This window comes from Daldinia decipiens (assembly GCF_022478715.1).
Source record: "Daldinia decipiens strain CBS 113046 unplaced genomic scaffold F4813scaffold_28, whole genome shotgun sequence".
NCBI classification, from domain to species: domain Eukaryota; kingdom Fungi; phylum Ascomycota; class Sordariomycetes; order Xylariales; family Hypoxylaceae; genus Daldinia; species Daldinia decipiens.
The window spans coordinates 16,941-39,339 of NW_026054571.1; the positions used below are offsets into that span (position 1 = coordinate 16,941).

The 22,399-nt window shown below is 39.7% G+C and overlaps 6 protein-coding genes across 6 annotated transcripts; 4 read left to right on the plus strand and 2 right to left on the minus strand.

The window, feature by feature from the left end:
- The first annotated feature begins 4,350 nt into the window (after positions 1-4,350).
- F4813DRAFT_366541 (FAD/NAD(P)-binding domain-containing protein) lies at positions 4,351-6,766 on the plus strand. Its single transcript, XM_049244048.1, has 4 exons — positions 4,351-4,439; positions 4,520-4,627; positions 4,695-5,596; positions 5,646-6,766. The coding sequence occupies exons 3-4, from the start codon at positions 5,098-5,100 to the stop codon at positions 6,620-6,622; spliced, it is 1,476 nt and encodes a 491-aa protein (XP_049097537.1). The 5' UTR covers positions 4,351-4,439; positions 4,520-4,627; positions 4,695-5,097; the 3' UTR covers positions 6,623-6,766.
- Positions 6,767-8,128: 1,362 nt separating this feature from the next.
- F4813DRAFT_366543 (HET-domain-containing protein) lies at positions 8,129-11,369 on the minus strand. The gene is made up of 3 exons (XM_049244049.1): positions 10,118-11,369; positions 8,256-10,059; positions 8,129-8,176 (listed from the first exon to the last, which is right to left on the minus strand). The coding sequence occupies exons 1-2, from the start codon at positions 10,770-10,772 to the stop codon at positions 8,291-8,293; spliced, it is 2,424 nt and encodes an 807-aa protein (XP_049097538.1). The 5' UTR covers positions 10,773-11,369; the 3' UTR covers positions 8,129-8,176; positions 8,256-8,290.
- F4813DRAFT_366544 (uncharacterized protein) lies at positions 11,244-12,361 on the plus strand. The gene has a single exon (XM_049244050.1). It carries the CDS (start codon positions 11,449-11,451, stop codon positions 11,923-11,925), a length of 477 nt encoding a protein of 158 aa, XP_049097539.1. The 5' UTR covers positions 11,244-11,448; the 3' UTR covers positions 11,926-12,361.
- A 446-nt stretch (positions 12,362-12,807) lies between these two features.
- F4813DRAFT_155969 (uncharacterized protein) lies at positions 12,808-16,641 on the plus strand. The gene is made up of 8 exons (XM_049239008.1): positions 12,808-12,983; positions 13,090-13,152; positions 13,238-13,301; positions 13,355-13,456; positions 13,516-14,928; positions 14,984-15,288; positions 15,340-15,459; positions 15,507-16,641. The coding sequence occupies exons 1-8, from the start codon at positions 12,891-12,893 to the stop codon at positions 16,065-16,067; spliced, it is 2,721 nt and encodes a 906-aa protein (XP_049097540.1). The 5' UTR covers positions 12,808-12,890; the 3' UTR covers positions 16,068-16,641.
- A 1,063-nt stretch (positions 16,642-17,704) lies between these two features.
- On the plus strand, positions 17,705-19,019 carry F4813DRAFT_381894 (DnaJ-domain-containing protein; the record flags this gene model as incomplete). The annotated part of the gene is made up of 3 exons (XM_049245728.1): positions 17,705-17,784; positions 17,882-18,656; positions 18,726-19,019. 3 exons carry the CDS (start codon positions 17,705-17,707, stop codon positions 19,017-19,019), a joined length of 1,149 nt encoding a protein of 382 aa, XP_049097541.1.
- Positions 19,020-19,862: 843 nt separating this feature from the next.
- F4813DRAFT_155999 (uncharacterized protein) lies at positions 19,863-22,191 on the minus strand. Its single transcript, XM_049239009.1, has 3 exons — positions 21,756-22,191; positions 21,583-21,681; positions 19,863-21,531 (listed from the first exon to the last, which is right to left on the minus strand). The coding sequence occupies exons 1-3, from the start codon at positions 21,928-21,930 to the stop codon at positions 20,162-20,164; spliced, it is 1,644 nt and encodes a 547-aa protein (XP_049097542.1). The 5' UTR covers positions 21,931-22,191; the 3' UTR covers positions 19,863-20,161.
- Positions 22,192-22,399: the final 208 nt, after the last annotated feature.

The following is a 22,399-nucleotide window of genomic DNA, read 5'->3' on the forward strand; positions in this document are numbered from 1 at the left end:
TTATATTAAATTAGTTTAAGGTTAAATTTTATAGTTATTACCATTAAGGTTTTAAAAAATCTTCCGGTTAACGTTAAGGCGTATATTTCCTTAATTCCTAAGACTTATTAGTTTCTTCGAATTATTAATCTTGCTTTGACCTTTTATAAATAACCATATTTATTAATCTTATATATATATACCTATATATAATTAAAAATTTATTTTTTAAAGTATTTGGGATTGGATTATAAAATCTTTTCCCAAATTTTTATTTAATAATAACTTTTTAAATATATTTTTTTAGCCTTTTCAAATAATGTTGAATTGGTGTAGTGCCACATCGCCAAGAGCAAGGGTATTATTATGTAATCTTAGGTTATAGGCTATATAAAGGTCTAATATTTGTCGTATTTTTCTGATTAAATAGCTACAATTATTATTATTTAATTATATATTTAATATAAATATATTTATTATTTTTCTATATTTATAACTTATAGCCTTATTTTACGTATTTATTATATATATTCTATCTGATTAGTAGATCCTTATAGTTTTTTTAGAGTATAGTACTATCATTAACTGTTTAGGACCTTTTACAAGGATCTAGACGTTAAAGTGATATGCTATATTCTGCAGGAGATACCAACTCCTGTTCAATGTTTTATAAAAGTGATTTTTAATATTATTATATTTTTTAAGGGGTTTCGGGAGATTTTTCTAGTATATCTTTTTAAGTTTATTTACCTATTAAAAATTAATTTTAATATATATTATTAAAATAATTGGATTATATTAAAAAGATTTATGGAATAACTTTATTTCTCTTATTTTATCAATTGTTCGCCTTTAATAAATCTTTATTCAACTTATTAATCTACTTGTATTAAATATAATTTACTAGATTTTAATTTATAAATATCTTTTATTGGATAAGATACTAGAATAATTTAATATTTTAAAGTGTATTATAACCGTAAATAAAACTATTAACAGTAACAGATTTAAGGTTAGTATAAAGGCAAATTTAGTACTTATATAAAAATAATTAATTTTTATTATAGTATTTATTGTTTTAAATTTATCCAATATATTATTTGCTAATAACGTTGAATCTAATTTTAGTACATTTATATTTTTAATATACTTAAATCTATTATTTACTACATTATTATTAATAGTTTAAGTAATAATCGGTTAAGAATCTTAGATAAATTAAAGTATGTAATTATATTTTTTAACGTTTGTATAAAGTAAATTATTACGTAATTTTTTTTAACCTTGTAAGGTTCTTATTAAATAACTTATTTTTATTGAAAATTACATTATAAGTTTTTATTATTTTATTTATGTAAAGATTCCAAATCTTATATATATTAATCAATATATAGCTTATTAAAAAACTTATCTAAGCTTTTAAATTTAATTAACGTTTTTTATTAACCTTTTTTAAAACGTTTATTATTAATGCGTAGGCTTTATAATTATATACTCGCAAATAGGTCTGTTAAAGTTTTTTTTCTTAAGTTGTGATATTATTATTTACCGCTATAAATATATGAAAACGATTGTATAGGGATTGTTAATTATATTTATATTACAATATGTAATTATATAAATATATTATAATCTTATATATCTTTGGCCATAATAAGTGTAATAATTTTATATTTACCCTTATTACCCTGGTTTTATCCTTAATTATATCCCTTAAGCGTTTAATAATACCGTTTTATATTTATATGTAATTAATTAAAGGCTTTAACTTTATATAAAGGTTTTTAAGATAGTTTTTCATTATTAACTTTATTTAAATAATCTTATAATCTAACTCCCAAATCTATAAAATAATATTATATTAATTTTTTAATAATCTAATAAAATCTTTTAAAACCATAATTATTATTTCCAATTTTCAATTATATAAATAATAATTAAAAATTATACTAATCCATTTATTAATAATTAATATAAGGTTTATAATCCCGTAATTATTTACCTTTATTAAATGAAAATTAAAGGTTAACCTTATATTAAAAAATTTATCAATATAACGTAGCATATGTTTTATCTAGCGTTTTATTTTAAATATATTATATACCTTACATTTAACCATTATAAATTCCTTAATTTTTACCCCTTTATTAACATTAACTAAGTATTCTAAAACTTAAAATTTTAAATACCCTAATCTTAAATATTAATAAAAGATAATTACAATACTTAAGATTTTTATAAACCTTAAATTTAAAACGTTATAATAAATATAAAAAACAACCTTTAAAATCTTATAAAAGATATCTTTAAATATAAATTAATTATAATAATTAATAAATTTAATTATAATAATATTATTTAATTATCTCAAATAGGTGAAATTATTACGTATATCCTACCAATAATTTTACCTTTACAACCGCCTTAAAAATACAAAATTATAAACAAAATTTTTATAATAAATTATATTTATTAACCTCATCCTAATAAATCCTCTTAAATATTAGGTATGGATATCTACCTCCCCATAACCTATAACTTTAACTTTATTATTACTTATTATAATATAATTACTTAACAATACTATTTTAAAATTAATAAATTAAGATATCTTATTAAATATATAAATAATAATCTTTGAATTTAATATTGTTAAATTCTTTAATAAATATTAAATAATACTAAAAACAACAGTATAGGTTAATATTATAAAGGCTATACCTTTTTCCATAATAACTATATACCTATTTAATTAACTATTCTTATTTTTTACCCCTTAAGCCTTTACCTCCTTTTTTAAGGTTTTTATTTTAATTATTAAATCGGGATTAATTTTTAAGGTTAGCTTTATTAAGGTAATATTTACCTTTTTAAATTTGAAATATTCGGGTCTTTTATTTTCAAATATATAAAAATAATTTTTAATATTATAAAAATCTTAATAAATTTTATATTTAATATTATAATTATAATTTTAATATTTATAAAGTTAATTTAAATTAATATTAACCCTTTTACATTTATTAAAATTACCTTACCGCCTTTTAAAAATCCTTATAAGTTATAATAATTTCTTTTAACGATTAGATTTATTTTTTTAATTAATATTTTTACCTTTATCAATATTATAAATTAACTTAAAAGCATTTTTAATTACCTTTCCTTTTCTTTTAACGTTTTTAAAAATTTATATATGTTTTTATAACGTTATAACCACTTTTTAAAGTGTTAAGATTTTATTATATATTTTTTCGTAAAAAATAATATTTTAAATAATTATTTAATTTATTAATATTGATTTTAAGGTTAATATTAATACGTAAAATTACTTTTAAAGATTTTTAACAACAATTAATTTTAAATGTTTAATCTTAATAAAAATAATAAATTAATTAATTATCCAAACCTTTTAACTTTTAAATATCTTTATAAATGATATCATAACCCTTACATAATTATCTTAAATCTTATACTTTAATATATATATACCTAAATAATTTTTTAAGATATTATATATATCTTAAATCATATATTTAAATTATTATACAATTTTAAAATAAAATTTTAATACGGTTTAAATAATTAATTATTTTAATTTAATAATTTTTTTTTCTTATTAATTATATTTACTTTTAATATATATATATGCGTTTAATTCTTTTAAATAAAACTTTTGTAAGGTTTTAATTATTTCTTACATCGTTTAAAAAAAAAAAGCTAATTAATTAAAATTAATGTTACCGGCAATTAACCCTTTAATAAGATTCCCGCCCTCATTATTACTCCCAAATAAAATTTAAATAAATCAAATAATCTTTTATAATTTTAAATTCAAAACATTTAAAAAAAAAGTTTGAATTAAACCTTAAATTCCCCGTATATATTAATATTATTAAAATTTATCCACTTTTAAAACTAATAATTTTAAGTAAATAATATAAACGTTTCACTCTATACGTCCCAATCGCTAAAATATTCAAATTTAAAACTTAATAATAATATAGTAAAATCTATAATAAAATAAATAGGTAAATAATAATTTATTTAAAATTTATTTTAATGTATATGTATTATATTATATAGTATTGGCTAAAATTCTATCCTTAAAGCTTATATAATTCAAACATATAAAACTCTTAATTATTACATAACTAATACGTACTAAATAAACGTTATATAAAATCTAATTCAACATATTTCTAATAATCTAATTAATCGAGATAAAATCGTGGGAACGTGTGTTACACCGCTATTTTACATGAAACTAGGGATTTTCAGGTCACCTGACATGGCTGACTAATCTGACAATATTAAAGTCAAATATTTAAAGTGGGTTGTGTTTTGAGACGGCATTTTGCTCGGCTCTTTCAGGTTGCAGATATGATATAACAATACCAGTGGAGAGAATTACGAACACTGTACGGTTCCAAGTTCACTTTGATATAGTGTAGGCACCTAAGGTAGGCGGTTTTCTGCACTAGTCATACAATAAATAATTAGGGAGCCTTAGGGAATGTATTAAGAGTTATTTCCCTCATAGGTATTCCGCATAACTAGGAATTACAATCCCAGCATATTTAGAATACCTTTCGTAGAAGCGATACGAGTGGATCATCAATGGCACGGGCTTCGTCTTGAGCAGAGCTATGTAGGTATGTACGGGGAAAATGGCTACACCATAGCACATAATGTCACAAATCGCTGAACTAGGACAGAATTACTTTGATTTGAGAGATCCCAGGCCTGTCGTACAAGCAGCCATGGGGACTCTATCTAGCAAATGAAACTATTGAGTTCCGAATCGTATACCGAACCCGATATCATTACATACACTAACCTAGTACAAATCATTGCCACCCCCCTGTATACACATACAACTGGGGTAACTATTAAGTAACGTCTCCATTAACCACTCATATCCATTATTAGACTACATACAGGGGTTATCTAGCCAGTCCCTGATATTCTATTGTGACTATTAAAGAGGATCGTAATCCCATGTAGTTTCTTCACTACTATGTATTAACTATCTTCACACACATATTTCATACATGAACTCCTCAACTGAAATTTACCATATTTAGGTGTACAGAAGAGACATCAGCTACTTGAAGAGAAATGGCTTCATCAGAGACGAAAAACAAGCCGGAAGCGCTCGATGTAATCATCGTAGGCGCTGGTATATCAGGAATCAGCTGCGCCTATCGGTTACAGACTCAGCTTCCCAATGTCCGCTTCACCATTCTCGAAGGTCGCAGTGAAATTGGTGGCACCTGGTCTCAGTTCACATACCCAGGAGTGCGTTCAGATGCTATTATGAATACATTGGCATTTCCATGGCACCTATACCCCCATCCGAAGCCAATCGCAGATGGCTCTCTAATTCTAGATTATATTAAAGACGCCGCGTCAAAGTCTCGTGTATCAGAACGCATTCAAATGCGTCATAAGGTATTAGCCGCGGAGTGGTCTTCGTCAAAACAACAATGGGCCCTCACGGTTGACTACGAGGGAATGCAAAAACTCTACACTGCACGCTGGATGATTCTGGGGACTGGATACTATGACTACGAGTCCCCACTACAGGCTGAGATACCAGGGCTCGAAAACTTCAAAGGTGAGTCGAGGTGCTTTCTAGTGAAACAACCATCCTAACAGCTCTACAGGAAAGGTGATACACCCGCAATTCTGGCCCAAGGACTACGACTATGAGAATAAGAGAATGGCGTTGGTTGGCAGCGGAGCCACTGCTGTCAGCATACTGCCATTACTTGCAGAGAAAACTAGTGAATTGACGCTGATCCAACGGAGCCCAACCTACATCGTTGCGAGGGAAAACAAGTCATGGACGAACGAGCATTTGCCGCCCTCTCTGGCTTCGGTTTTTCAGCGTGTGTTTCATACGTTGCACCAACACTTCTTCGTTGCATACTGCGAGAACTTCCCCGATTCTGCAAAAGAGCGTATCCGTCAGGATACGGTAAAGAGGCTGCCGAAGTGGCTCGAGCAGGACCCCCATTTCAAACCTCGATATAATCCATGGGAGCAACGGATGTGTATGGACCCCGACGGCATTTTCTACAAAGCCCTCCATCGTCCTACCGTGAAGGTGATTACCGGAGATATCACGAATTTCACAGACACTGGGGTACAGACCAAGGATCATGAGACTGGCAAGATGAATACTACCGATATAGATGCCGTCGTGACTGCTACTGGTCTGCATATGAAGCTGGGTGGAGGCATTGATATACGCGTCGACGGGGAGACCATGTCGTGGGCCAAGAGACGTATCTGGAATGGTGCGATGCTCGAGGGTGTTCCAAACATGACGTTTGTGACTGGATATGGCGACAACGCCTGGACTCTAGGAGCTGACATAACATCTTTCCTTGTGGTCCGGCTATTGAAATACATGGACAGCAAAGGACTGAAGACTGCAGTTCCTCAGATGTCAGAAAAAGAGGCTGCTGAGGAGTCTCAACAGATGTTTCGACTAAAGTCAACCTACACCAATCTTGCGGCAGAGAGACTTCCTGTGTACGGAGAGACAGGAGTTTGGCAGCCTAGGGCGCACCCACCGAAGGACTACGTATACGCTCGTTGGGGCAACGTTAGTACTGGTCTCCATTTCTCTACTTGATATAAATCTACTGGTGGGTATCTAGGTTACCTAGATACCTATGCATATGATGATTGTATGTTAGTCTATGTTCGTCTAGTTATGTTAGTTTAGTTATGTTAGTCTCTTAGTTATAGGTTAAAATCTAGCTGTACGTTTCCCACATCGCACATTTCCACTTCCTATCATCCTTACACCGTCAACCTTTCATCGTCAACCTTTCGCGTATCATATTATATTACCGATCGTACATTCCGAACCCCAACAGGGATGCATACCTACTAGGCACGGCCGTGGGGAAGTGGAGCCGAGCCGGGGTTGTTTCTCCATATTCATGCAAGTCCCCCGCAATACGACCCCGCCGGGCTCAGTCCGGACTCCGAAGAATCGGATTCCGAAAACTCGGATACATGGGGTATGTTCCAATTTAAGTGGAGCACGGACTTGCGTTTAAGTGCCATGTTGTTACAATCATAGTAAGTCTACTTGAGCGAGTGATTGGCATTGCCTCCAACAATCAACCATGGTTTTTAATTTCGTGTGAAACACCTGGATTGCCGTCGAGACCCTCGGTTGCGTCGATGGAACTATGGGCATCACAAGCATGGTCTAACCTAGTCCTCTGTTGATGGATGGATAGCTTATGCGGGGTATGGAGACAACCATTTCCCTAGCCAATACATGGCACCTTGGTCACTCTTTGTGATTCATTCGTAGATCGACTTTCCAACTAACTGCGTCATGACGTGTGTGTATCGTCTTCGTATGATGTATACGTATAGACCTTGATAGGTAGCAGCCATACACGCCCAGTGTAACAATGTTATCTACCTAGGTAAACTTATTATTGCTTTTATAGCCGTAGGAGTTTGTGATAGGGCATCGTGCTTGTGGCATGTAGCTTTTTTTAATATTATTCTTCAACCCCCATGCTTCTTTAAAGGGGCTAATGTTTTAGACTCTGAAGTAGTCTCAATGAAAGGTGTTCTAATACCGTTATACGCCCCCTATTAGTATCGGGGTGGGGATCACGGCTATCATAGGGTACGGTGATTTATTAGACTTGGCAAGCCAAGTCGGAAATTTTTCATGGCTACCTACCTAGGTAGCCTATAAGAGATACTAATATTAGCCTGTATACTTGTTTGATTATCTTGGACGAGCTTTACCAGAACATCCAAAATGCGCCTAGTTGTTAGTGTGACATCCCGCCGCTATATCTGGTAGCATAGACTTGTGAATATTAGAATTCGTAGTGATCGACATATATCATGTACTGTTATAAGTATCGCCTTGCGCTAGTATGATTAATCAGTTAGTGATAATTAGTTTTGCTACTTTTGTTACAGTCGTTGCAACTATGAAAAACCATTAGATACGAATCGACTTTGAATATAGTACGCCCCCTGAAATAATGTTATTTAGCGGACCCTGGAGCTACTTCGCTGAAATCCTGAAGCATATGTTTATTGCCACCCTATGAGGTTGTTATAGTTTTTTGAAAGTGCTGTTTCGGAGTATTTTATGCTATAAAACCCTGGTATAATAGTCAAGATGTTTTAAAAAGGCGTTGTTCTATTCAGAATTAGAAGCCCTGGTCTATATCGTGCACGTCCAATAAGCTAACATTATTTCAGGGGGGTACTGTACGCACAACTACCTCTTAATATCTCACTGATACTTGAAGAATCAACATAGTACAACGGTCTCCCATCGGGGCCGACACTGTTTCCAGTCGCACAAAGAGATGGCTCCTACATCAACGCGACGGGCAACAAATGGTTTACATGCCAGTCGCTCAACAAGCATCACACGCAGCTGCCATATATGATCATGCTGACGAAGGAAGGCATGCCATTTGCGAGTTGATAAAGGTTGCAGAGCGCCGGATATAACGATAAAGTCGAAAAGCTTTCTATTGCCTGGCGTCGTCCGTCGTGTATTAATCCACGCGAAACTCATCATGTTTAGGTGCCCAACAATGGTGCCCTCATTACAAATTGACGCGTTCTGTGCATTATGGTCGTTCTCGATATTACTTTTAGAGAAGTCTATGCCTAGGGATGCTACTGTCGTATTGAAGACCAAAGAACCGGGAAACATAGTAGCGAACCGGCAGGCTTCTGCATTCAAGACTTGGCGGGCAAAAGTTTGGGATGGATTATGGGGACAGTCTTCCCAATCTCGATTAGTTCTCCAGTCCGAAGGTAGCGCTTTGTGCGTGAGGATTGGTAGCTCGGCCTGGTTTGCTACTTCTTCAATTGTTACTTCATGTTGGATCCACCGTTCTTGGATATTGAGTTTCCGAAGACCGCAAGCTGGGTCTTGGTAATAGAAGAACACTAAGCTTGCAGTCTCAAGGACGTCCTGGCTTAACCAGTTGTTGCCGCTTATCCAATCATAACTAACAGCGCTCAACGCCACTGCCCAACTCCAACTGGGTATTTCTGGCATTTCACCCCTTCGGCCTGTTTCCCTTGGACAACTCCACATGAGACACTGTGGTAGGTATTTCTCCGGTAGGCCGAATAGCATTGGGCAAGCCAGTAACCTAGAAAGGTATTTGGCTACGCCTGTAAAAGCATGGAGAATGTCAGTGCCATAAGAAAGTTGGCGGGATGTATAATTTTGAACCCATCCGCAGTATTCTGCTAAAGATGCGGTACCTTTAACTATGTACTCAGTCTTTGTACCGTAAGAGTGCAGCTCAAAGTAGCCTGGAATTTGATAAATTTTGCATTCGTTCAAATCATTCCCATATTCAATATTACTGCTTGCTAGACTGTCATCCAAAACCGCTGGCGGGTTGGGTTTTCTAGGACTTTGAGGACTCCACGTGAGCTCTTCACTTGCCTCTGCTTGCGAACATTTGAACATGGCTTGATGTTCGGTAATGAAGAGGCATCGTCGAGAAAGTAGCCTCTCCTGAAACGTCCAACCCCTTCTATTCCAAAGAGAGGAATCCACCAAACTTCCAATGCCATTTGGGCTTATTCCTCGTGTTTCTACGTTAGCATCATAGGGTGGAATCCAGATAGATGAATAAAGATCCCGCGGTTTCCCCTGATGACCAGGAAGTCCATCTCCATTAGGATTATTAAGGGCAGCTACAAGTGTAAAAGTAGCAGAGCGGTATATCTTATCCATAGCCGCTATCTGCGCCGGCTTCTGTTCCTGGTCATCCTGGACGATGCAGAGTCTGTCAATCCAGAGGTAAACTTCTCCGAGGTCTCTACACAGCGATATGGCATCAGCGATGACCTTGGGAATGTTGGAATCAGTAAGACTACCCGGAGCCTCAAGGTATCTAACATTCTTCTTTTCAAGTTGAAAATCGTTCTGACCGCCAGCCGCGGAACCCCACATGTAGCTTAAAGCAACATAACGTATTGGCCCAACCGGCTTAGCGATGTTCATGTTTACGACATCAACCACACGAAAGCCCGGAGGAAACTCTACTAACTTGATGTTAGCTTACTTTCTGAATTTAAATGACTATACCTCGGGAGGGCTTACGGGTCTGATGGGGAGGTTCGGTACATTTGTTACCATGAATAGTATCGCATCCTCGAATCCAGCTCCTAATAACCGATTTATTAAAAAGGGGCACGGCCCATTCCTCGATTTTACACAAGGTCGAAGTATTGTTAAGAGAATAGTACAAGCAAAACTGTGGAGTCACTGTGAAGAGAGTTTGTTGCTTTTCCCTTGGAGTCACGAACTCGCGAGTGGGATACTCTTTGGAGAGAGAGTCTATTGGACGATTACTGCTCGTAACTTCGAAGTCATCTTTTGGGACTCTAACAGTGAGCCTAAGAAACATTCGGATAGGAATATTATTCGAATTAGATAAATCAAGCTCGCGCTGATTAGAGGATACAGTGTCCAGGTATAATGGGCCTAGAACTTCGATAAGGATGCGAGAATCCGGCCATGGCTGTAAGGTGCTGAGGGTATGGCGACGAATGTTAAACACTGCTAAGACAGCCTGACAGATCAAGCACAGGGAATTCCGTGAAAGCTCCTCAATAGACACGAAGTTTTGAATGCAAGATCCTGACTTATGGAGCTCAATATCATTCCAACCCTGACATTGAGAACAGAGGAGAGGATTTAATAGTTGGGGAAGTTCGCGGTCCGGGGTGGGATCCAGCTCTAGGTAGTGATCCATGCCATCAATCAGGTCAACCGTATGTATAAAGTCGAATGGTAGGAATTGACTTGAGATGTAAATGAAGAAAAAGGTATAAGGGAATACCTGATATAGAAGACATATTTCAGCTCTGGGTTAACCTTTGTTAATATCGTGAGCAATATTATTGTCGTCGTTTTTGAATGGATCAAGCCTTGAGCTGATACATTAGGTACTAATTCCGTTATTGGTTTTACGACAAGTCGTGAGGCTTACTACACGAGGCATTGTCTCGATATAAGTCCTTGTTATGAGTGGCTTACATCTATCACATCAGCCATTGTGGCTTGGTTATTCTGGATCTGATTCGCCTGTAATATGGATGCCGCTATGTATCGCGGCTACGGGATCTGAGACGTCTGATCACCCCTGGTCCGGCACCCCCTCTCCCCGTCGAACGATATTAGTCCAAATCCTATATTTTCAAATGATACCCTCTTAACCTTTCCGTCTTCTTCTTTTTCTTCTTCTTCTTCATGAGTTGATCTCTTCATCATTCGCTATTCTTCGTTTACGGTTTGCTTCATCATCAAACCCCTTTTAATTACATCAACTATACTCTGTGGCAGGCCACAATATCCAACGAGTTCTAGTTTTTCGGTTTCTTCGGTTTCTCCGCATTAATTCCCTAAATTACGAAATAAGCGCCGGCACCATGTTCCGCACACCGTTCCAACTTCTCGTCTTCCTCCTATCCATCTGCAACATTGCAGTCGCTGAGGTTGATGCCACACACGATCTGCTACCTCGACAAAGTCCTAGCGCGAACGATGTGAATTCGCCTCTCTGCCAGAACTATGCGCTAGTAGCCAATCTTTCTACCGTCGCATTGAACGCGACGTATCGCTCGGCTTTCCTGCGTTCTTCTCCTCTTGGAACGTTTCCGGCCAGGGCTATTTTGGATGTTGAGTCCCCGAAACTTCCGGCGATGATGATGGATGCCCAATTGAACCAACGATGTGGAAATTTGTCGCAGGTTGCTCTCACCGGGGCCGCTACAAACCTTAGCGCAGGTACCGTACTTGGCCTACCTATCCTCGAAGCGCCTGGTATTGATCCCCCCAATATTGCCATGCCTATCGTTGTAATCGCCATCTTCTTGATGTTTGGTGGAACATGGCTTGCATTGTAAGCTACTCTGGTATGGGAATTTCGCGAAGATTTACGGGAAATTTGAAGTTTAGGACCTCCTTGAGTGAGATATCTAGTTGGTTTAAGGTTGAATGTTGTAATAGGGTTGATGGATGCATCTCGGAATTGCTATGTATATAACTGTCTGGTCTGCCGTTGGGCAGTTGTACTGGCGATATAATGAGACGATGTTTAAGTGGCCAATCCTTGGTTCCACAGCGTTAATTTGAGAGTGAAAATGATTTAAATATATTGCTGTAAAATAGTGCAAAACTACCTACCTGAATATCCACAACATACTAACCTAGCAGTTCCATGCTTGCTGAGGTTGACTTATAAGGCTTTTTAGGTTGGTGGCTATATTGGATGAGCTTAAATGGAGTTGCAATAGAGATAAATGAGCTTGAGGCATCCCGCTAATTTTCCTTCTGTACCTGATACGTCTGCGGGGTAGTTACCTAAACTTCAAAGTTCAGATACCTTAGTAAGGTATAGGTACCTCCTAGGTAGGTACCTATATACCTGGTATGTATGTTGCGTAGTGTACCTAAACTATAATGTATTGTACCTAAATCAGCTAAGCCCTACGATAGGTAGGTCCTCCCTGTACTGCACATGCTCGGATAAGAAAAAAGCTCCAACTTCCCGTAGAACATAGAATCACAGACAATATTTACGTTATCTTTATCGGCCGTGTTCTTGTTTCAACATATTTAATCCTGTACTACATATATACTACATATATACTACATATATGTCTTTGGCCTAAGGTATCGCAGCTACCTAAAATGTCAGCGTGAGCGCAGTAACGGATTCGCATATATACTCTTTCCTTTCCCTTTCCCACCACTATCGTTACTACCATCATCATCGCCCTCAGCTCTAGAGATTTCTATGCAGTTTTCTATGCTTCACTAGTCGTAGCATAGCGTGCTTTCCTCAAGCTTTCCTCAAGCTTTCCTCAAGATGGCGACAACGGGCGACCCGACAGAAGAGGCTATTACTCTGTTTTGTGATATCACAGGCCTCCTCCGAAGCGAGGCCATTACCCGCTTAAAGGTACCTAACCTAACCTTACGATTGCCTTACATTTCACCATTTCATGTATATTACCTATTAGCAGTGCTGTATCTCGATACTAACTTGATGGTCCTTTTCTATTTAGGCAAACAATAACGACCTCCAACGTGCGACCGAAGAGTATTTCGAAGATCCCGACAGTCAGAAGGTACTTCATTGCCTTTTCCTACCCCCGCAGCCCCGTCGATATATGCAGCCTCTAGTCTCTGTCTCTTACGCTAAGTTCTCTGTAGTACAGGTGGGATGAATCACAGTTTAGCATGGATCGCCATGGTGAGGCGACTGGTTCGGGGATATGTGCGGTATTCGTTTGCCTTGTACCCAGGTTCACTACTAAACTCTTGTCGCAGCTTTCAATATCCAGGGTCCAGATGAGCTTGCGCCTACCAGCTATCAGAACAATACGGCTCCGACTAGACCTCCTTCACGAGCTAATAACACGTCCTCTTTTGGTACTACTATACGCCAGTCTTATATCTACTAGATAGCAGTGCTAACCCACACTTGTTAGGTGCACCAGCTAACGCCGCCGAAGAAGATGCGAATTTAGAGCGGGCCTTGGCCGAATCTGCTGCCGAGTCGGGAATTCAACGCCAGGAAGCTGGTATTGTTGACAACGAAACGAACCTGAAATATTTTGGTCCTGCAAACCGACCGGAATATGATATTGAACAATGGGCTATGGTTTCTACTAAAACGAGTATCGATGCCGTGAAAACTGATCCTACCCCGTCCCGCAGGAAGCGTGATCCCGAAGCTCCTGCATTTCTTAGACAGACCAAGGATCACAGGGTAGGTTTCATCTTATCGATTTACCATAAGATTCCGGCTGTCAGAAACATTCTACTCCAGTGCGGAAATCCAGCTAAGAACTATGGACACAACTCGGAATGGTGGAGAGGTCAGCCAATCCTCAAGCATGAACATCTGGCGGCGATGGCCAGAGGAGAGTCGATCTGGGGTGATGAGGCGCACCCGGAGTTTTCCGAAGAGCTTCATCGTCTAATGGCCTTCCTCGATAAGACGGAACGGAGTTATGGGACTGTTGACGGTCTCGTCGATACCAAAGCAATTGACCCTAGCTTTGGAAGTTGGATGCCCGACGTTGAAGATAAACTCTTCGAGGCTATCAAGGAAGAGGCCCCTAACAACCCTTCCTGCGACCTAGAACCTATGATTACCATGGGCACTGTCCTGTCTTGTGCCCCTATGCAAAGTGAGGAACCCCCACCAGAGGGTGATGCTGACAGTTGGGGTGATGAAGAACAAGATACGCCGTTTATATTTCTGGATTTGGCATTAGACCATGAACAGTATCAATGGGTGAACACATTCTACGACGCGTTGGATAACTTGCTCTGGACACATGCATTGGCACTAGACCATTCCTTCCCAGAGGATTCCAATTATGCCGTACTATCCAAGCCTGCCGAGGTGATGACAGTACGACTTAATGGCCCCGGTCTGGTTAAGCCCTGTGAGGTGCCAGCCGTGCTTTATGTGGACCGGTACATGAGAGATCGAAAGGACCTTGGGCTCAAGTTCCAGACCTATATGCGCCTAGCAAAAAAGAAGTTACGCTTATACGATCTGCTAGAGGCGAGCTTGGTAAGATGTCACGGTCAACGCTGCCAGAAAGTGAACGGATTGGGCAATGGTCCTCATGACCTCTTCGCTTGCCTAAATGGAATCATTAAGCACAGCGAAAGGATGATGCAAAGCCAGATTAGGGCTGCGCAATGGCGTTATCATTATGACCGAATGGAGGAGGGACTGGAACTCGGCCTTGGAGACCTTTACGATATTCATACATGGAGCGGACCTTACACATTTCTCCCCGAAGAAGAAGAAAGAATGGAAAAATGGAAAAATGTTGTTGATGGGTGCAGAGAGAAGCTCGAAGAGCTTAAGACGGATCTGGCGAGTAAGTCTATTATATTTCCTTTGGAAAGGATGGCATCTTTCTAACCTAATTATAGACCTTGTAGAGGCAAAGAAGGCATACTACGACTCTATGAGAGTAATTTCAAAGCGATTGACATGCCAAGAACACGAAGTAGACGATGAAGAATATGTCTTCCGGTCGACCACTGCCTATCATCCAGAATACTGGAACCCCACTCATAAATACACCCTTCGCGGCGTTGCGCTCACAAATGAACTCGCATATGTATGTGTCAGACAAGACAGCGATTCAATGGAGGTCGATGGGGGGCCTGTTTTCTTGGATCAATGGTGGAAAATAGGATATTCGTCGGGCGAAACAAACCCAATCAAAACCGAGGTATGTTAGTGTCAATATCTATTCTTCTCAGGCACTGAACAGATTTCGCAGAAAGCAATCCTGGAAGACGTACTCCACGCGGCCGGGACCGAATCTAAGTATCCTATATTCATATATGCTTCGGAAGCCGCTATGGAAGCGAAGCCGCTCCCCTTGTCGGATGCTTTACGGGTATGTCACATGTTCGCTTTAATGAAATGGACACTAAATCTCTATAGATGTTCGTACGGGCCGATAATCGCTCATTTCAACAAGAACTTGCCCAAGAGCAAAGTCCGGAACAATTACAGAATTCAGACCCCCCAGGAATCACTACCGAGAATTTATCTTATATCCCTACCACAAGCTCGAGCAAACGAAAACACAGCATTGGTTCGTCGGTGGCAACACATGGCAGTTCTCGCGATGATCTCGATGATGTTGATTTGATATTTGATAATCCGGATCAGTTCCCAACGTATCCAGCACTAGGCACTTACTACGAACCAGTTGCCAACAATAGCCCCCAGTCTAAGAAACTCGGTGGCATTGTTGAGTCACTCGCAAATTGCCGTACTCATGAAAATGAGTCGACGGAGGTAGGGGGTTGGGTCACAAATGAGCAGGAACACAGCAACATGGAGGAGATGCAAACATTTGACTCTGACACATCCAAGCCACCTGAGATGCGAGAGCGCACCGGAGGACCCGCGCCATTCTTAACCCGACCCAGCCATGCGACTCAGAGCGGCCCGATCGACATGATGGACATTGACTTAGATGTAGAACATCACGAATAACGTCACATCACCAGTGACCTGGCGTTATCCGGATTATGAGGTACGAGGTTCACGTCTATAATAAAATGTATAATGAGGCATGGGAGGGGCATAGGTATTGGAGTTACGATGACAGGATGTGGCAATGAATGGTTTATGGTTTATTTATTTAATAAACGGGGTTGAGCCATGCTGTTGAAATTAAGTCTTGTTTGGCGCGTATGGTACACAGCACATTGACTTCATGATACCCAAGGCCGGATAACGAATAGGCATAAGGCAAGGAATTATAAATATTTGACTTTCCTACATAGTGATTAGGTGATGCGATAATCTATTCTCTTACTATGTACTATGTATGTATGATAGGCTAATACATGTATCGTTGTATTATAAATTCTAGAAGATTGTAGAATGCTCCAACAACTGCTCCCCATTGAAATGGACTAAATCTTCTACATACCTAGGTTAGGTATGTACATACATAGATAGGTAGTAGACAAAAAGCTCAACCGGAATGGGAGACTGACAAAGGCATGATAAGGTATATATAGGTCAGTTGTTACCACGGTCACTTGGCTGCTTGTTCATCCCAAATCCGGTAGTATTATTGTCAATAATAGTGTTTGAATCGATCGATAAGCGTGGCTCGCGTGCAGAAAATCAAGCTCTGCACTATTTGTTCTCGCTTGCATCGCTATTACCGACATCCCAGTCCCGAATCTATCCCACATAAACCCCCGCGGACTCCACTAATTTGGTTAGGTATCGGAATGCCAGATTGCTTAGATTGAGTATTTAGCAGGCGATAAATATAAATATATATATTAGGTATATATTGCCTGCCGTCGTAAGTTTATTCAATTATGATACTACCTACCTTAGGGACTCATACAATGTTACTCAGTCCCGCAGTCCCGCAGTCCCGCAGTCCTGCAAGATTTAGCAGAAGAACTAAAAAGTAAGCGAGGAGTAAAGGGAGTTGAGTTTAAAGTACATAGTACCTACATAAGAAATCAAGGTGGTGGTTTGTTCTCATTGGTTCCAGGACTGTCGAGAGCTTAATAGAGACGTAAACGATTTTAGAGCTTACGGTCACCTGATTATATTCATCTGGAGATCCTTTCTAAGTATTCAATACTTGAATTGTTGCATCGTAGCTGCTACAAATATAAGTAGCTTGGTACTTGGAGAATCTTATCGTTCCCACTTATCTTCGACCCAAAACGTCACTTGTCCACCTTCTCATCGCCAATTCCCGAATCTTCCACCAACCAGCCCACCACAAAGAAAACCGGCGCTATAGTACATGAAGCTGTCCAGCTTGCATTGCACCCAATCTTTTACAGTTTCAGCATTACCAAGGACAAAAGAAACTGACATACCAACACACTGACACATTTCTTGTCTTCTTTTCTTTTTTTTTTCTCGTAACAATATTTACAATTACCAACGTTTTCTTTGCACCAATTCATCGACGCCAAACAAATCCGTCGACCTCGATTCCTATTTAGATACCTCACACGAGATTACCTCTTAGGTACTCAATCACTCACCTACTCAACCACAGAACCTCATTTGAATAACGACCTACCCTTCATTTCCTGCACCACTGCACCTGTTAACAAACAACACCACTTTCCTATATATCAAGCAACATGGTGAAGGAGACAAAATTATACGACCAGCTCGGCGTCAAACCAGATGCCACTCAAGATGAAATCAAGAAAGGATATCGGTAAGTCTACCCCACTCCATCCCTAGTACACCGTTCTTTCATCCATTTTCATGCATTCATTCATTTGACTAAACACTAAATACTAACCCTCCGGCAGAAAAGCAGCCTTAAAGTGGCATCCCGACAAGAATAAAGACAACCCCGCCGCCGCCGAAAGGTTTAAAGAGTGCTCCCAAGCCTACGAGATCCTCTCCGACCCCGAAAAACGGAAGACCTATGATCAATTCGGCCTTGAGTTTCTATTACGTGGCGGTGCTGCCCCGCCGCCCGGAGAGAATCCTTTCGCGGGAGCCCAAGGTGGCATGCCTGGTGGCTTCCAAGGCTTCGATTTTAGTGGTGGCATGCCGGGGGGAGGAGGTGCTCGGACATTCCGCTTTAGCACCAATAGTAACGGAGGCAACCCCTTCAACTTCAGTGCACCCGAAAGTATATTTGCGGAATTTATGCGCGGTAGCGGAGGGGGTCTAGGCGGAGACGATGACGAACCCGATCTTACCTCGTTCTTTGGAGGCGGTATGCCTGGCGGTATGCCTGGTGGCATGCCCCGAGCTTCAGGTGGGAGAACACGCATGCGCAATAACTTTGCCACTGGGGATCCCTTCTCAAGCGGCGGGCCGAGGGAAGCGACGCCTGACGTCACAACTGTCGAGCGTGCCCTGCCACTATCCCTAGAAGAATTATTCAACGGCGTCACCAAGAAGATGAAGATCAAGCGAAAGACCTTCGACGAAACGGGTAAGAGGACAACTACCGACCAAGTCCTCGAAGTTCCTATCAAACCCGGCCTAAAGAAGGGCAGCAAGATCAAGTTCAAGGGCGTCGGCGACCAAGAGGAGGGTGGAAAACAAGATCTACACTTCATTGTCGAGGAGGTAAGCTTATCATCGTACCCCAAGAAATGTATAAACGAGCAGTCGGACAGAAACTAACCTGATGGATAGAAACCACACCCTCTCTTCGTTCGTGATGGCGACGATCTGATCCACACAATCGAGTTGGACCTAAAGGAAGCCTTAACCGGCTGGAGACGGACTGTAACGACAATCGACGGCAAGCAACTCAATGTAGAGAAGGGCGGTCCTACAGGTCCAGGCACATCAGACTCCTACCCTGGGCTCGGCATGCCCATCTCGAAGAAGCCAGGCGAGCGGGGCAATTTCATCATTAAGTATAATGTGAAATTCCCTACCAGCTTAACAGCAACGCAGAAACAGCTACTTAGGGAAATACTATAGACGTCGGAGATTGCATAAATGATATCCAGAGGAGAAGGGACCGGTGCATTTTTGTTTTTGGCGTTGTAGGACTCAGCAAGCAGGAAAATTTGACGACTTTAACGACTACGAGGAATGAGTTGTTTTTCGCGCGGAGGCTATCAGCTTCCCGGCCTGAGCATTCGGTTTCGGCGAAGTTGCGCCCGAAATCGCGATGCGAGTCGAATACTAAACTCTTCGACGATGGGAACTGATAGATTATAAGTACATGGTTAACTTATTTTTTGATCATCATGTTTCTCGTCATCGGTCCATGGGAATTATCTAGTGCTGGTCGGATAGGGTTAACAGGTTAGGTGATTAATCGATTATTGCATACATGCTTCATAATAGATGTGTGATTATTTTATATTAACATGATATTTAGCAAGAATTGCCAATAGTGTGCTTGGTAATAGATGTATGTGATACGGCAGCATCCTGGTGGTGGTTACACGCCAGATCGGAATCCTCCAGACAAGGATTAGAGAAAAGGGGAGAAGAGCACGTGTTTCGTTTAACGACATCAGCTCCTGTGTTAGGGAGCTTTACACAGCAGCTTTACAGTTTATTTTCTGTCGGTGGGACTATCGTATGTTTTACTTCCTTACCGGTGCCTCTGCCTTTGTATCCTCGTTGTATGTCCAGTCACATGTTCACACAACTTATCCTCTTAACTGGTATAAGACAACATCTCTATCTCCACTGTTTTCAGTCTTCATGTATTAAGATTGGCCAGAGAAGATAAACTAGTTCTACGTTATTAGAACGGCCCAATTGTATTTATCAATTATAGAGACATATCGCAAGGCCTTTCCCTTTTATGTTAATGAATCGCGTTGAACCTTACCTTAGGTACTCCACCGATTACGAAGGGGCGTGTTGTCTTATGCCAGTTAAGAGGATTAGGTACTACATAGACATGAGATTGAAAATAGTTGAGTAGTATACATTAGGTAACTAACTATGTACTTAAACATAAATGAAAATCCTTTTTCTCTTCTAAATTGATCCCCTTCCACTCGTTACTAGTAAGTGATTATCAAGTAAACTTTGAGATACTTGCTATGCTCCACCGCTTAAGACTCTGTAATTTCAAGAGCCTGCATGCTAGGACAAGAATTTCAATACAATCCCCATGTGCCATATTGATACAAATCAAATCCAGTCTCAATTCCGAGGTACTGGTCGAAATCGTTCTCGCTCATGGGCTCCAAAGGAAGGTTGGATTCTAGACCGGGCTGGTATCCTGAGGGTTCGTATAATGTCCCATAATCTGTGATATCTTGTTGGGGGGGTGAGTCTCCTATGGTAACGTCGTTCGAGATCCCGGGAGATTGTGTTTGGGAATTGCCATTCTCCGACGATTCATCGCCTGAATGCTCGTTGGGGTAGGAGTCCCAGGTTAGGGATTCAGCTTCAAATCTGTCAAAGATAGTATCCATGACGTTTTGGACCATTTTAGGTTCTACCTTTCGTTGTGATGGTCTCTGCAGGACGTTGCGTATGATATCTTGGTGTCTTTGGTTCCAAAAACTCCGAAGCAGCGGTAGTAATTCCTGCCGGCCGACTCCAAGGTATGGCAATAGAGGTCGGCGCTCGCTGGGGAAAATTGTATCCCACATACAATACCATCGTTCTACATCATCTTTCCCACGGTTAGCACTCTGGTTTAACTCCTTTCTTTGCTGTTCTGATAATCCATCGAATTCTGGCTCGCTCCTGGGGGTACACAATTTCTTTTGCATGTGTCTATCTCTCTCCTTCTCCTTTGAAAATACTTTGAAGCAAACAGAACAGTAGATGTCAGGCTTCATGTGTCTCCTATAGGTGTGTTGCTTCACATCCTTGATGCGTAATAGTTTATATTTTGCGCAACTGGAGTATTTCAACGGATCCTTCTTATACCAGAGACATGCCAACCACCTCTTCCTTGGACACCCACCATCCTTATCAGATTGTATACTCTGTTTGCTCTGGGCTACTTTTTCATTCGGATCTTCTCCAGAGTCTAACGGCCGTATAAGCTGTGCTGGTGATACCCCTCGTCTCCCAACACCTATAGTAAAGTGCTGGTCTTCGTAGTTTCTCTCGACTCCATGTAATCTTCCCGTACTCGGGTTCTCCAGGCTTTCGAGTCCCGTATGTTTGTCCGCGCTATATTCTTCTTTCTTCGGGATGCTGTTGGTTTGACCTTTAACGGGAGATAATGGAGCTAAATATTTCCCGATACCATAGAGCGGCTTATCCGTTTTTGTTGCTTCATTTATCGTGCGTTTATTTTGCGAAAAGCATGGGCTTTCTGCCCTCGATTTAGAATCAGGTAATAAGCTGGGTAATTGGTCTAAACTGATCGAGCCATTATAAGGGAGGCCAAGCTTCTCCTGAAAAGGGCAATCGTACTCTGATAAGTTACGAGCTAAAATGGCCTCTAGATTAGGCGAAGGGGAGCACTTATGTGTAAATTCAGGGACATGATTGTAACCGAACTCTCCTATGTAAATATTTAATAAGAGTCCATCATGTGCAGGGAGTAGGTTATTACCTCGCTGCCTTCGGCTGGCGTATCCTTGAATTGGCTTGAATAAAATTGGTCTTTTAGTTACATCAAGCTCTGATATCCTATCTTGCTGAATTTTATGCACTATGGTAGAATTAGTATATGGATTAGAATAGGAAGGACTTAAGTACTTAATTCTTGCGTCTCAGTAGACTTACTTCTCATCGTGTCTATATCTGGGCCATTCCCATTATCATATGTACTATACCACCCATTACCGGTCTTGAATGGCCATTTTTGGTGGGATATTTTGGCCAGTGGTCCTCGGTGATATATCAAAACTCCACCTCGCCTCCCGATCTTTCCAGGAGATTCATGGTCTACTTTAGGCATGGCTTTTTCCTCTATGCTTTAATGCTATATTCTCAAATTACCATTGAAAACTGCCACAAACAAGAAAAGACGATGATAATAAAAGGGAAAACAGAAGAAAGAAATGTTGAGAAGCCTTAGTGTCAATAAGCCACAACAACCCTGAAAGTTCGGTGTGAGTCTTCTAATCATAAGATAGTATTTTATTTCCACTTTCATCGAAAGGCTCTCGTCTGCCCCGTATCTTCCGATTATTAGATCGCATGATCCTTGCATGTATTTCTCTACCGCACATTAGTAATTAAAGCCCCTAGGGTTGATTGGGCGAGAATAATGTCATATGCAACCATGTATGTAGCCTGCTTCAAAGGCTTAGGATATCACATACCTTGAAAACTAAGGGAACTCCGAGAGCGCTCTGCTGGACGCCATTTCCATTAACGCCGAGGGTGTGAGGGGGTGACTGGCATGATGATTTGATCATTGTATC

Bases quoted from the DNA above. Each gene is read 5' to 3' on its own strand.
- F4813DRAFT_366541 (XM_049244048.1), top strand. From the start codon at position 5,098: ATGGCTTCATCAGAGACGAAAAACAAGCCGGAAGCGCTCGATGTAATC. The intron at 5,597-5,645 runs GTGAGTCGAGGT...ACAGCTCTACAG, and splicing joins AGGGCTCGAAAACTTCAAAG to GAAAGGTGATACACCCGCAA.
- F4813DRAFT_366543 (XM_049244049.1), bottom strand. From the start codon at position 10,772: ATGGATCACTACCTAGAGCTGGATCCCACCCCGGACCGCGAACTTCCC. The intron at 10,060-10,117 runs GTAAGCCCTCCC...ACATCAAGTTAG, and splicing joins CGAACCTCCCCATCAGACCC to TAGAGTTTCCTCCGGGCTTT.
- F4813DRAFT_366544 (XM_049244050.1), top strand. From the start codon at position 11,449: ATGTTCCGCACACCGTTCCAACTTCTCGTCTTCCTCCTATCCATCTGC.
- F4813DRAFT_155969 (XM_049239008.1), top strand. From the start codon at position 12,891: ATGGCGACAACGGGCGACCCGACAGAAGAGGCTATTACTCTGTTTTGT. The intron at 13,302-13,354 runs GTGCGGTATTCG...CTCTTGTCGCAG, and splicing joins GGCGACTGGTTCGGGGATAT to CTTTCAATATCCAGGGTCCA. The intron at 13,457-13,515 runs GTACTACTATAC...CACACTTGTTAG, and splicing joins TAATAACACGTCCTCTTTTG to GTGCACCAGCTAACGCCGCC.
- F4813DRAFT_155999 (XM_049239009.1), bottom strand. From the start codon at position 21,930: ATGCCTAAAGTAGACCATGAATCTCCTGGAAAGATCGGGAGGCGAGGT. The intron at 21,682-21,755 runs GTAAGTCTACTG...ATTCTACCATAG, and splicing joins AGATATAGACACGATGAGAA to TGCATAAAATTCAGCAAGAT. The intron at 21,532-21,582 runs GTAATAACCTAC...ATATTTACATAG, and splicing joins CGCCAGCCGAAGGCAGCGAG to GAGAGTTCGGTTACAATCAT.